General features: G+C 31.8%; 1 protein-coding gene across 1 annotated transcript in view; it reads left to right on the forward strand.

Annotated features, from left to right (window-relative positions):
• Positions 1 to 12709, forward strand: part of LOC118191073 (nucleosome assembly protein 1-like 4) — a 41672-nt gene extending 28963 nt beyond the window's left edge. The window contains exons 9-14 of the mRNA XM_085812232.1: positions 977 to 1116; positions 3554 to 3699; positions 5434 to 5456; positions 10746 to 10862; positions 11115 to 11216; positions 12541 to 12709. Of these exons, the coding sequence (XP_085668358.1) occupies positions 977 to 1116; positions 3554 to 3699; positions 5434 to 5456; positions 10746 to 10862; positions 11115 to 11216; positions 12541 to 12612 (600 nt within the window). The 3' untranslated portion in view covers positions 12613 to 12709. The remainder of the gene's footprint in view (positions 1 to 976; positions 1117 to 3553; positions 3700 to 5433; positions 5457 to 10745; positions 10863 to 11114; positions 11217 to 12540) is intronic.
• The last annotated feature ends 2514 nt before the right edge of the window (positions 12710 to 15223 follow it).

Genomic DNA, 15223 nt, shown 5'->3' on the forward strand with positions numbered 1-15223 from the left:
GATGTTTTATTATGCACAGAGGGGGGGATCTAATGTGCATGTGTAAAGCCCACGAGAAAATGATGGTGGTTTTGAGTTCCGGATTTTAGATCATTCCGGATAATGGACGTCCGGATTTTAGACTTTGTACTGTAGTAGAATTTACCGCACATGACTATTGCTAAAATTATTCGTGAAATTTTGTCTGATACCTTGTGTTTGGTGTATTTGATTTTCCTTAAATGTTTAAGTCATAAAGTTCAAATCGTTAATATATCTGTCATTAAATTGGATAGGGTATTTCCAAATTATCTACACTTCCACTGAAAAGTTGAGAAAATATTCAGGAGGCAACGCAAAATGTTATCAAAAAGTATTTTGTAAGCTGGGTAGTTGTATATTATTTTTGTTTGAGCTTATGTGGACTTGCACTTTTGTAATTCAATTCTCATTTGTATGAATAATATTTTATTTTGCGTTAAGTTTCATCTCTTCTAGGAAGGTTGTTTTCGTGTCTGGTGTTATACTCTTAATTTTTTTTAGACAAAGGAGATCATGGGGAGAATCGTGCAAAAAACTAAGTACATGTCTTTTGGGGGGTAGTAGGTGATACATCATTAAAATACATGTAAAAAATGTATTCAGACTTCTTTCTCCAAAGTTGTCAGAAAGTTTGATAATTAAGTCAGCAGCAAGTTTTTACTATGTTAGTGGGGGTGTGGATAATCAGAAAGTACCACAGACTCTTAAAGTATGATCGTACGTAGTCTTGTGTGATATTAAAAATTTAATGCCCGATATTATTATTTATTATGTTAAAATTATTTTATCTTTAGATCTGTAAAAATTTTGCACATAATTTTGAGCACATAACTTTTTTGCACATAAATAAGAGCATATTCAGTTAGAGTAGCATTGAATTTTAATGTGAATGTATTAAAACTTTTTCTTGTGATAACTGAGGTTATACTAAAATGGTCTTTTATTCCCTCTTTAGAGTTTTTACCTGGAATTTCACTTTGAACCAAATGACTATTTCACTGACACAGTTTTAACTAAATATTATGAATTAAAATGTGTTCCGGATCCAACCGATGTCTTTTCCTTTGAAGGGCCTGAAATTGTTAGATGCAAAGGGTAAGATCACTAATTCCTATTCTATCTAAAGTTTTGAGCTTTTCATTACAGATGAGTTTTAATGAAATATTTCATAATGTTGAAAAATATCGAGATGAAAAGGCATGTGGATTTTGGAAAAAGGCAATTTTTAATTATTGTAAAGTTGGAAATTTTTTTTTTTCGTAAATCTTTATGTAGTCGCCCATTAGAAAGTCACTGCTTGTCTCCAGTAGGCCTGATGCAATTTTTCTTTCAGTGCATTATGTTGCATTATAATGGTCTTGAGTGTTTAGTAGCATAAAGTAAACAGGTTCCTCCTTATCATCAGACACATTGAAATATAACTATGAGCAGCCTCTTTCTGAACCGAAAGCAGTAATAGTTGGGAAACAAAAAGCTTTGTCCTGGTGTAACATGAAATTCTCAGGGCACTGAAAACAGCTTGAAGATTGTATGTATTGAGTTATTTGAAGATTTTTTTTTCCCATGAAACTTTTTTCCTTGTATAAATTTTTTAAAGTATGTATTGACCATTTTAGTTCAATGACTTTTTATCAATATTTTCAATATCTTTATCTTAATCTGTAGCCATTGGATTGGCTGCATGCTTGGTTATCATGTTTTTTTGTTTGTAATAGGAGTCAGTTTTCATTAAAAAGTCCTCTATGAAGGCATCCTTCCCACTAAGCAGATACAGATGGAGGAGAAAATAATGCAAACACCTGTGAGATAGTGGAAAATCTTTATTAATAGGAGGGTGGACCATCCATTGACTGAAGTACAGATTGAATGCGACGTGGGATAGATGCATAAAGGTTATGGACAATATTTAAAGGAATATTAAGCCATTTCTCCTGCTGAGCGGTCTCTAATTCCGAAAGTCCGGATGTAGGTGGAAATCGGGAACAAAGTTTGGACTCCTAATATGCCCATAAATGTTCAATAATATTAAAGTGCCGAGAGAGGCCAAGCAAGGTGTTCAATTGCGTCATCATGCTCTTTGGACCATTCTTGAATACACCTAGCAGTGTGGATAGGCGCTTTGTCATTTTGAAAAAACGGTCTCTCCCCAGGGAATACAGTGGACAAAAGGATGGATATGATTTCCTAGAATGCTTAGTGTTTGGATGTGATCCTCCCATGCAGAATAACAAGTGGCCCAAGACCGCGCCAAGATATCGTACCTCATACCATAATGGCACCACTTGCATGCTTCACAGTCGGCAAGAGGCATTCAGGATAAAACACTTTGGGGGTTCTATTTAAGAGGCGTGTAGTCCTCTTAAATACGATGAATGACAATTTATCTGATCATATTACCTGTTGCCACTGCTGTTGGGATCAGCCTTTATGATCTCTGCACCATTGGTGTCGCTTGCAAGCATTAGTTGCTTTCACCAAGGGTTTAGGAATTGCCACTCTGCCATAAACGTTCGCAACATGAAGTTCCCTTTTGGCAGTTTTTGTTGAAACTGCGTCCTGGAGATGACTGCTTATTTCGGATGTTATCTTGGATAACGATTGCTTGTGCTTTCGGGCTACCATGCACTTAAAGACTTGTCTATCCCTATCAGCCAGCTTTGACTTTCGGCCACTGTTGTGCTTTAAAGACGTCTGCTTACCCTCTTTCATGTACGCTATCATAACGGCTGATACCATACTCCTTGCACACCCCATAAGGTTTGCTGTTTCCATAACGGATGCGCCACTTAAACACGCTCCAACTATCATTCCTCCTTGGAACTCTGACAGGTCTGACATTTCAACTTCTCGCAGACAGTTCGATCGAAGCATGCAGCGCAGGTGACTGCTGTTGAGAGACTGATACCTTCCTCTTCGCACTCTTTAAGTGGCAGACTTCTGTTGCAGGTGGTGCGGCTGTACTGCAGGTGTGAAATATATCATACTTTTTCATAGGTGTTTGCATTATTTTGTCCTCCATCTGTAGCTCTCATATATGCTTTGCCATATTCAAATAATTGACCTTTTTGTCATCTTTCTGGTAGTAGCATGATTCTGTACTCATAAAAGTTCTGATCTTTGCTTCCAAAAAATTAATCCAAGTGATTTTTCACATCCTTATTGGAAGTAAACATTTGACCTTTTAAAAATGAAGGCAAACAAGTGTAATCTGAGGGTGCCTGATCAGGTGAATATAGCAGTTGTGGTAGCACATCCTCTCTAAACTGCGACAGCTTCTGATGAGTTACCTAACTCGAGTGAGGTCTGGCATTCTGTTGAAACACTACACATTTTTTGTTGATAAATTCTAGCTTTTTCTGTTTCATGAATTCATCAACTCCAGTTAGCTTTTTAGAACATGCTGCATTTTCAATATAAAAAATGTGTAAATATGAAAGTGTAGTGTAATCTTTTTAACACGTTTTTGGAAAAGTTATAAATTAATTTGTTTTTATTTACTTATGTTATATATGAATTTTTATTAACATTTTAGTTGTACAATTGATTGGAAAAAATCCAAAAATGTGACTATCAAGACAATAAAGAAGAAGCAAAAGCACAAGGCCAGGGGTGCTGTTAGAACTGTCACAAAAACAGTTCAAAATGATTCTTTCTTCAACTTCTTTAATCCTCCTGCAGGTAAATTTTTAAAAAAAATCAATTTTCAATTATTAATTTACTCTTACCCCAAAATATATTTAATTTTCAACAGAGTTGTAGCTAAGGTTTCTCTGTTTTATGTTGTGCAGTATTAAATATTCAGACTGTTGTATTTTGTAAGCTCTTAAATGAAATATTACAAATCAGCTGATTTCAAATACGAGTGAGGTCATTGCAAAAATATATTCTCCTCCCATTGAAGAAGAGGGATTTGTATGTGGTCAGTAATCACTTTTTACTCATTCTCATTAGTTGTGTATAATAAAAGTTTGTATTTGACCTGTCATTTTGGTTAAAAGAATAAGGTATGCAAGTTTAAAAGTAGGCATATCTGTCTGCTCTTAAATCAGATATATCTCTTTGAATACATACAAAAATATGGAGCATTTGGAAAATCTCTGCCGGGCAACTGGAGGTAGAAAACTCAAATTCAATTCTCATAAACTTCAATTTGTTAAATTATGAATTAATGAATCATTTTATTTATTTTTATGGTGAATGAGCATTCACCTGTATTGTAGGAGCTGTTCAAAATGGTGTTTGTGTGCTTGCAGGTATTTTTGGTGTCATTTTATGTCTCAATAATTTAGTATCAGAGTAGGCTGAGCCTTTTGAGCATGTATTCCTGTGAGACTCGGTGTAGATTTGTTTGAGTACACTGTAATGGTTCTTGAATTTCAGGAATTATCTTTTCTGTTAACTTTTTTCCTATACAAATTCTGTCGTTGAATGATAACTTTTCCTGTAACCCAACAAGATTTCCGATTGTATTTCTGTGAAGAACCATAATGACAGGGAATTTTTCTCTGAATTGTCTACACGTTTCTGTACAAGAATCTCTTTTTATGTAAGTGTCATACACAAAATTTAACTTTTGGCATTGAATTGCACACACAATAATAAGCACCTTATACAGTCTATCATAAGAAAAGCTCACACCAGTTAGTCTGTTGCAGTAGAAACAAGCTTTGAACCGATTTCCTTCCAGCTTCATTGAAGATTTAGTTTTCAGTTTGCCATCTTGGTGCATTTAAAGATGAATTTGCAACCTTTGGTTTACTCCTTACTAGCCCTATTGCTATAGCAACCCCCATCTGCCAGATACTGGCGGGAGCTGTTCTCGTAGACAGACAGTAACCATGTCTGATGTCACTACCGCTCTGACCAAGCCTACTCATTCATTGGTTCACACAAATATATTTAAAACATTCTGTACTTAGAGTTATGGAAAGGAGGAGGAATGATAGTCTAGCAATACTGAAAGAGTTGTATGGGGCAGAAAAGAATCGATGTCTTAGATTCTTTGTTTCAGAAATGTCTCATGGAAGCTCTTGTTCACTGAAAGAAGATGCATATTATAGTAATTCGAAAGTGCATTTCATGTAATTTTTTTTATTTTGACTGTTGAAGTTATTGTAGTTTCAAAAGTTTTTCACTGTATCTGGAAATGTTTCTGTGAGCTCTTCTTTATAACCATTCTTCAGAATCATAATTTTAGTTATGGTGTAATTTTTAATGTTTTTAACATTGAAATATTTTGTGTAGTTTCTTTTTACTTTCAATGTTGGAATATTTTTATACTGTTAGTCGGGTATTTAATTAGTTATTATTTAACGTAATGTCTTTTTCAAAGTGATTCGTAGCAAGCTATTTAATTTGTGAATGCCATGTTGGTAAATGTGTTCTTATTTACTTATTTTTCTCTAATTACAGTTCCAGAAGATGAAGATCAAATGGTGAGTAAAATAAAAGTAATCAAAAACATTAAATTTTTAAATGAAAGTATTTAGCCTTTTTTTTTATATGCAAATTGTCTTGGAATTTCAACCATTTGTTAATGAAAATGCGTTTTGTGCATCAAAAATTTTAATTCCTACCGCCAAGTCTTTTTTAAACACTTGTGTTTTATCCGAAGAAAAACTCATGCCTTTACCCCTCATTTGGAAAAGTTGCTGTGTGCACCTATATCATTGAGTTATTAGATTTTGAAATCGTTCTTACTAAATATTGTCTTAAAATCCAAGTCTTGGAAATTTGTGGGAAAGGGCTCACCCTTAAAATAGGTTTACAACACCAATGAACAGAAGTTGCAGTCGTCGTGGCCCTCTTATTCATTTTGTTGGCACTTGCCGTTCTTACTCAGGGGAAAATATTAGTTAAAGATTTGGAAAAACAAAATGCCCTTCTTACTTACTGCTTTAAATAATAAATATAATAATTCAATAAAAATTATAAGGCTCAGTGAGACAATGAAAAGTGTTGTAAATTTTAATAAGCCCAGAGACAGAGCATGTATTGCAATTGTGGATAGTTTGAATGCTGAGTATGTTGGCATTTCATTGTACTGCTAAGTGCTGGAAATTGTCTGCAACAGTTTTTTGGCTTGAGGAATGAAATTCTTCCTTTCCTCAAAAATGAAAACATTGGCCAGATTTTAACATCCCATCTGAATGCTTTAAACTTGAAACCACAAGGTAGAAACAAAATATATCCCAGGTTTATGGCCATATTGAAGGCTTTTGCAAAAAAAAACTTAATGAAATGCAAATAATACGACACACTTCACTTTGTCAGCAGCTGAAAGAAAATGACACAGATTTTAGTATGCTTCATGAAATAATTAATAATATCAAAAAAGAATTCCAAGACAGATTTTGGCTTCCTAAAAACAAACTTTCATTGTTTATAGCAACTCCACGGAGATTGAAGTAAGTGACCTTCAAATGGAGATTTGAGATCTTCAAGCAGATCCATTCTACCAGACTAAAAAAGTGGGATGTCACTGAATATTTCTGGAAATTGATTTCTGAAGAATGTTTTCCCAAGCTGCATACGTTCTCTTTGCAAATATTATTGCCGTTTGGCAGCACATATGTGTGTGAAAGTGCTTTTCCTGCTCTCTAACAAATTAAATTAAAAACAAGAAATCGCACCGAAAGTGTTTCACTGGAATTGAGCCCGAGACTTTGCCTTGCTGATATTACAGCGGTCATCAATAAACTTGTATCAGAAAAGCATTGCCAATCATCACGTTGATTTCTTGACTGTAAAATAAAGTGATGTATTAAATTAATGATTTATATGTAATTCATTTTCTTTCTTTAATGTCTCTGGCCTTCACTCTCCAATATTAACCTTTAATTGGCCCTCGAGCAACTAAAGGTTGGACCACATTGTCATATGTGAAGGTGATGCTAATTTGTTTTTACTGTTGTATGTTTTCAAAGATGTAACTGGCACCAGATAGTGCTATTTAGTTCTCATGGAGAATTTTTGGCGATGAATTGTTAAAAAAAGAATTTCCAGAATCTCTGAAATTGGTGGTACAGTCAAAAGTCGTTAATCCGGACTTGTCCGGACTTCGGCGATTCCGGATTATAGATCATCAGTTTAAATCTCGTAAGATGGCATGCAGAAATTCTAAAATCAAAAATATCATACCATAATTTATGAAATAAAGAACAATTATGATCTAAAGGGTATCAAAATTTACAAAAAAAAAAAAAAAAGCTTAATATTTATTTGTTTACTTTATTAAACATTTCTCTCATTGTAAGTTGTTTAAGTTGCTTCATTTTATGTGATAATACTTTCTCTTTAATTCTATAAACAGACATAATTTCTTGTTCAGTTACAAAGTTCCGCTGTTCAAGTCCCGTTAATTGCTGTGCCGAGAATACCGACTAACTTGTCAATCGAAATTTTTTCGTTTTCACTAACCTCTCTGTCACATTCTTCATGTCTTTATCCATTTTTTGCAGCAATTCCACTTTTTGTTTGTTGAACATCAAAACATACTTTCGTTTTATAGATCCTTTGGAAGTTCTAGCATCGGAAATTCTATTTGACGTAATCGAAAGTTCAGGTTTACTTTTATAAAATTGCTCTTACAGTCTGCAAAAAATAATAAGTGGGATCCAATTCGAAGATTAAGGAACAACGCAATCATTAACTGAAATAGATAATTAGATAATTTTAGCTTACACCGTCCCTTATACATTAAACGCGCATGCGAAAACATATTCTGCATTTGTGCACAGGCATATGTGCAGTGAGTCAAGGTCTTACACGCACGCGTAAAATGCCTGTGCGCATGAGCCAACGCGGGGCATGCGCAGAGGTCCGGGTCCGTTTTCAGCTTTGAGGTCCGGATTATGGGTGTCCGAATTAACGACTTTTGACTGTACTTATAAAATTAAGGACAGCCTGATAAAATTACTGTCAAACTTCACTAGAACGAACCCAGCATATAATGATTCTTCTATTGTAACTTTTTATATTTTTCATATTTTCTCCAAAATTTTGTCAGACTTTAATTAAAAATTACTAATTTTTGTTTATCCACATTTAGGGTATTAAGAGATCAACATTCCATTATCATTTTATCCATTAAGAAAACCACTTTTGTGTCGCAAGTTTTCCCTATGTTTTAAATAAAGGCAGTTGTTTAACTGAATGCTAGAATAAAAAATGCAGTAAGCATAAATTGAGACAACGTATGATATACATGCCCATGAACCAAAAAACATGAATGTTCAACTTCTGTGAAGGCTGCTGCAATCATGCTAATTTTTGCTATTCAATAAAGTAATGAATCCTAGCTTTAGTTGATTCTTCTTTTAGGAAATGACAATTTTTCTTGCATTTCAGTATAAATGCTTTTCAAATTCTGTCCTCCAAATAGTTTTTTTTTTTTTTTTTTTTTTTTTTTTTTAAGACAGGTTTTTGAAGGTTGTTTTTTAGGCATTTTAATTTAGAACTATCTGAAAGTAAAAGTGCTAATTGAAAAATTTTAAGACTGCCTGTACATATTTAGAAATGATTGTGTTATCACTAGACATTGGATAAGACAAATAGGTGATGAAATTATCTTCCTTTTGCAGTTTTCAGAAGAGCAAAATATTTAACCAAACTCTTTGCACTCTATTTCTGTGTCAAAAATTTGTTTGCATGTCGAGCAAAATAAGGTCTGCATGCCTTTCTCTGTGATGAGACTGCTTTATGATCAAATGGGTATTGGCATGCATCAAATTGCACATGTCTGGTCATTTGAAAAATGCTAACTTTCTTATTTTAAACAAGGAATGTTTGGTGATTCATTTAAAAGATGGTTGATAATGCTTAATGGATTTCATAAATTTGAATATATTTTCTCGAGGCTGATTTTAACTGGACTTGACTGAAAGCTGTACATGCTTTGGTTCAACACAACATTAACATCGCTGAAAGGATAACATACTCATAAAGATAGGTTTGGTTTTGGTTGCAATGTACACAAAATATAAGGGAAATTTCATTTATTTTAAAACTTATGCTTCAGATAAAAGTTCTGAATGTTTTTCAAAGTTAGGCCATACTCTTCTATTTCATCTTGAGAAAATAGTGTTCTTGAATTAAATGGTGTTCTGTAAGTGATTTTGGAAAAGTATTAAAATGTAACTGGATACCAGATTCTTGTGGCATTTTAATCATTGATTGTGTAAATTTGAGTTTTACTGGTTATAATATAAAAACATTGGATTTAAAAACTATTTGGCAGTATAAGAATGTATTAAGACTAATTGAAATGTAATAAGATTGCCTGTATTTATTTACCAGTATTTGGTGTAGAAACTTGCATTTGGTTTTGTGAAGGTAGTAAATCATGTTGGAGCTTGCATTGGACAGCCATAATCATCAGTGTTTTGGTCATGTGAGAAATGGAAGCACCTGTTATTATTTTGTGTGTGTGAGAAAGATGTCTCCATGTTTTGTGTTAACTTGAAAAAAGCATTAATAAAATACTTGAAAGTGATACAGTAGGTTTGTTGCAAGGAAACAGCTGTGCTTCAACATTTCAGAGGCATTTCAATGCTGTAACCTGTGGGTTAACCAGTTAACTGTGATTGACAAGTATACTTGTTATGGAGAAGTGGCACGATTTTGTGTATTGACGAGTATACTCGTAATGCGTATAAAAATTTATTGCGTTTTTAGTTTAATATGTGTGTAATATATGCTTAAGTTAACCAAATAAGTAAATATTAGTAATACAAGTTTGAATTTTATAAAATAAACCCATCTTTTATTTCATCCAATATATCTTACCAGCGCAACTTACTCTGTCCAGTTATTATAAGTGTAAAATATTTAATGCTACTTCATAAAATTAATTTTATTCTCAAACGTATTAATAATTATGTTAATTAAGTTATGTTTAATAATAATGCATCCTACTTGCGTTCAAGATATATTTTTAATTGAATTTACTCGGTTTCCATTTGCTCATAGGTCCTTAATTTTTTCATTAATGGTCCTTAAAAGTCCTTAATTTCCGTGTGCAGAAATGTGTACGAACCCTGAGTTCTTTTTCTTCAGATGAAGTGAAGAATTCCATGTTGCTAAACTAAAGGCAATATCACAAGTTGTGATTCAGCCATTTATAAAACCCTGAAAAGTATAATTCAAAGTATTTAATTTATAGTTATGATATTTAGTTCAGTATACCCTTTATATATATATAACTTTGAAATTAAGTGTTTTTGCAAATGAGCTATTAGTATCTTAATTTTTTTAATTCTTTGACTAAATGCATTTAGGGCATGTTTTTTTCCCTATTAAAATGGTTATTACTTAACCATCTGAGTGGCATGACTGCCTTTATCCAGTTGTGAGAAGTTTTTGCTAATTAAAAAAATTTTCATGTGCTGAGTTCAAGATTTTAAGTAAGTTTATTACCATTATAGATTTAAGAGCTTGGACATAAACCACTTTTCAGATTCTTGCTCCAAGGAATTCTATTTCTGCTAAAATTGCATTTGCTTTAGTATTTGCATTTCTAGATAAGTTTTTTCAAGCCATTTTAAAAATTCTTTTTTGATGTACTTAAATTGCTTTTACTGTACTTAAATTGCTTTTAAAAATTTGTATTAAAGTTGATTTTTTAAATATATTCTCTGGAACTCCTAATAAGTTACTTAATTTACAGTTATTAATTATTAATTTCAATTGTAAATTATTTTAATACCTACTTTTCTGTATTTTAGGATGATGAAACTCAGAATATCTTGAATAATGATTTTGAAGTTGGTAACTTGATAAAAGATCGAATCATTCCTCATGCAGTACTCTTTTTCACTGGTGAAAATTTAGTGGATGATGAAGTAAGTACATAGTTCTTTTAATTCTTTAAATTAGGTTTAGGATATATTTAGTTATGAATAAATTTGAAAACCAGTGCAGTAGTATGAATGCAGTACATGTTTGTAATGTGGCACGTTTCTTCATATTATTGATATAAGTTGTAATTAAGTTAGTCTTGAAAATGTAGTGTTTTTAAAGATCATCAGTTTTTGAATTACTATTAGTGTAAATTAAAAAAAGTTGATTTTTTGTTTATATGATATTTATTATAGTTTGATGAAGAAGAGGATGAAGAGGAAGATGAAGATTATGATGAAGATGAGGATGAAGAAGAGGAGGAGGAAGATGATGATGAAAACGATAATCAGTGCCTGGTAAATTGTCATTAGATTTAATGTGCATGCTTTGTAACAAGAAAGTTGTACATTTTCAAATTTATTTTTTTCTTGCAATTTTGTATTTTAAAGAAAGCTTACTGTATTTAAATCAGGTGATATATTTATCTGTATACAAATATTAATAAAAATTACGTTGCATGTTGAAAGTCGTGTTACTTAAATACATTGTGCTCACAATTCTTCTATTAAATTTCAAACCTTCTGAATTTTATAAAGTTGTTAATAGAATGTGTTATACAACATATATAAGTAAAGAATATTTAGATTTTTAAGAATTATTGAACACTTAAAAACCAAACTGACAAAAATACATATTTTTTAGTTAGTGATAAGGTATGATTAGTTATCAGTCTTTGAAGTAGCTAATTCAGACTAGCTAACAATATGGTTTAGGAATAGTTCTGGCGGTCTTTTATGCAGAGTGTAATTTGTTCCTTAAGAATGTAATGCTTCATATTCAACTTGAATATTTATCAAAAATGGTATCGTAAAATGTTTTAAATTATATCAAAGGAGTTAATATTCACAGTTGGTGCAGTAAAAACTTGGAATTTACTGCTTTTTTTATTTTATTAGTTATATAATGTATTACCATTAACCTAACTTTGGAAGTATTTTCACGTTCTGAAATTAATTTTGGAGTCTATTATTTTGATTTCATTAGAATTTTAAAAGATCTGTATAAAGAATGTTGCAAAATCTGGTGATACAAAAAAAAAAAAAAAAAAAAAAAAAAAACTCTGGCATATACAGTAACCAAAAATTGGAAGCTTGTTTAATTTTGACACCTTGACCTACATGATATCTGCTAATTGTGCGAGCTATAGTAAACAAGAAAGTTGGTTGCGCGCCATGCCATTCAACTGTTCAGCCGTGTACCCCGAACTGGCACAAGATGTATACTTTTCATACTGACTACAGTTTTGTCAGAAACAACTGAAAAAAAAAAATACTGATGTTGCAATCAAAGGAAAAATATTCGATGTAAATGAACGCCAATCGCTTGTTGAATAATAATATGCTGCATTTTATGCACAAATTCCTCACCACGAGTCAGAATTGGGGCTTTTGTTTCTAACACAAATTCTTTACCACGAGTCAGGCTTGTGGTTATAGGCCAAAGGGTTAATGGTTATGTAAATTAAATATATATTTATTGAATGCTTATTTTTCCCCATTGACTTTTGCCAAAAAATATCAATTTATTAAATGGAAAAGATTTTGAATTTTCAAAGTTCAGTATAAGCATATTATACAGATCTATATCTGCTTAAATGATTGATTATATTTTTCTTTTTAGAATCGAAAGAAGTCTCGAGGGCAGACACAGCAAAATCAATCTCAGCCTCCTCCTGAATGTAAGCAGCAGTAATAAATTCTGATTTTTAAGCCATATTTAACCCGTTCCATATTGAAGTAAATAAAAAAACAGTTGCACTGTGTTAATAAAGTTGCTTTTTTAATATGTCTGTGGTTAGTAATGAGTCTTATTATTTTTTTACATTATCTAAACCAATTAAACCATGTTTTTAATACAACTTCAGTTTCATACACAAATTTAGCAAAAATATTTTAGTAAAACAATTTTTTATAATCTAATATATTATTAGATATGTTCATGCATACATGCATATTTTAATGCTTTGTTTTTAGCAATACTTATAAGCAATACTTATTAATAATTATGTAAACACATTTTGCTTTGAAATATTGACAGAATGACTGCCATAACGAAAGTCGGATAAAATAGTCTCGAGCCCTTTTTAAATTTTAATCTTTTCTTGTCCCATGTATCCTGAAATTTGTTACTGCAACAAAATATATATTAAAATCATATTACAATTTATGGGAAAAAATGCATCCAAAAGCTGGAAATCAAGACTAGGGCAATAGAAATAATTTTAATGCTATAATTCTAAGTGTTTGTGAAGCACAGGTTCTGGAACTTGAATTAAGGAAGTCAAGAAATTTATTATGATTTAAATGATTTTTTAACCTTCCTTTCATGTTCAATCAAAAATGTACGATTAAATTGAGATATGGCAAGTTTGGGGTATTCAACCACATGTATTTGATACTTCTAAAAAAATACTTTTAACTTTTTTAGTTTCGGTATAAAATTCTGTTTCCATCAGATTATTAGTCCAAAGGGGCAATTTGTCCAGAAGGACTATTAATTTCATAATAATGAATAGTCTGCATAAATGTATGTATGTTTCTGTCGTGATAAAACGGTGGTACCTAGAGCCATCCAATTTTGAATAAGTCCCTACCTGAATATGGGCATCTGGAAGCTCGAATGCAGAATGTGTTTTATTATCTTTCATATTTTGTAAAACTTTGTTAATTAAAAATTCATTTAACTCCATGATTTCAAAGAGCAATAAAAAAAAAGCATTTTTTTAAAAAAAAAGCATTCTCTAGCACAAGACTGTGTATCAAATTTTAAAGATATGCTGATTTTGAAATTACTTTGCAATATTTCCGTTGAATTGCATTTTATGGTTTAAGTGCGAACAACACGATATTTAATAAAGGTAATGCACAAAATGTTAAAGCCTCTTTGGGCGTAATGTAAAATCTGAAGAATCTTTCAGAGTTTTCGTTTTGTTTTTTTTTTGTCTCATCCCTAAATTTAACGTATTTTTTAAATTAATAATATTGGTGATGTATGTAAGGTCTATGTTATAGGTAAAATAATCCCAGATCTCTCGCAAACACCTAAAATTCTGCCTTGCATGATTTGATAATTTTCTAATGAATAGTGAACCTCAGCATTCAACAAAATGCATGGCAACAGCAGAAAGGATTCTTTTAAAAAATTTCCACGATACATACTTTTTCTCAAATCTGTTTAATTTATATTATTTAAAATTGCTCATTCATGGATTAAACAGCCTTTTTATTGCATTTCTATGTTTTTGAATCGTCGTAACATTTTTATAAAGTTTAAGAATGTTAACAATACCAAAACTTCGCATATATCTTCTGTGTTTTTTTTACTGTTACTGTTTTCTTAGCAGAAACATTAGCTCTTACAAGGCTAGATTTTGAATAGATAGAAATTTCAAAGAGAAAAACCATAATCGGTCTCTGCTTAAAGTTCTTTAAGAAATTAAACCAAATACTACGGTATTTTTTAAAGAGAAATGAAATGCAACAAAAAGTCAGAATACACCTTTGTTTTATTCAAGGTGACTGATGTTGTTGAGCTGGCCGATAAAGCAGCGAAAAAAATGCAATGTTTAAAGGAAACCCTGATGCAGACTTGCCAATCTCGGAAAAACAAATGATGTGCATGTGGCAAGGAAGGTGATGGTCAAGCAAAATGGGAAGGTTCATTTATAAATGTCTTTAAAAAAAGTTGTCAGAATAAGGGCAAATCTTTTCTATTTCAAAATTATCCATTTATAATGGAAAGTTCCCCCATGGTACATCTTCAGAGGTTTTATATTACAGTGCGTTTGAAACATAATACAGAGTGTCCATAAAAGTGTGTAGCAATTATTTATACAGCTATTGGTAGCAGACGTACTTCAAGTACTAAAATATTTTAAAAAGATGCAAGTACAGTAGAATTCCAGAAATCTGCAAACCTTAGGACCAGAGGTTGTGCAGATTTCAGGACAGAAAAAATAAAACATAATATTCGGATTAAAAGTGCAGAATGAATAAGGTGTATTAGATACATTTAATTAAATTATTGTATACATTATTGCAATCATTTATTATATGCATTAAAGTATTATTACATATATAAATTTATTATATTATTCATTGTATTATATGTACACACCATCGAGGTTTGCTGATTACGCCTCGTACAAAGATTTCCGGTTTCGGAGTCCGGGGTTAGAATCACTGTGGCTGTAAAATTTCAACAGCTTTTCTTTATTTTTCGGTATGTCATACACAATAGTGTAGCAGTTCCATACCATTCTGCTATGAATCAAGGAGTAGCACCTGCTTCCATCTTTTGCAGA

Source organism: Stegodyphus dumicola, chromosome 2, assembly GCF_044657685.1.
Source record: "Stegodyphus dumicola isolate Sdum_Otavi_A_Nest chromosome 2, ASM4465768v1".
NCBI lineage: Eukaryota > Metazoa > Arthropoda > Arachnida > Araneae > Eresidae > Stegodyphus > Stegodyphus dumicola.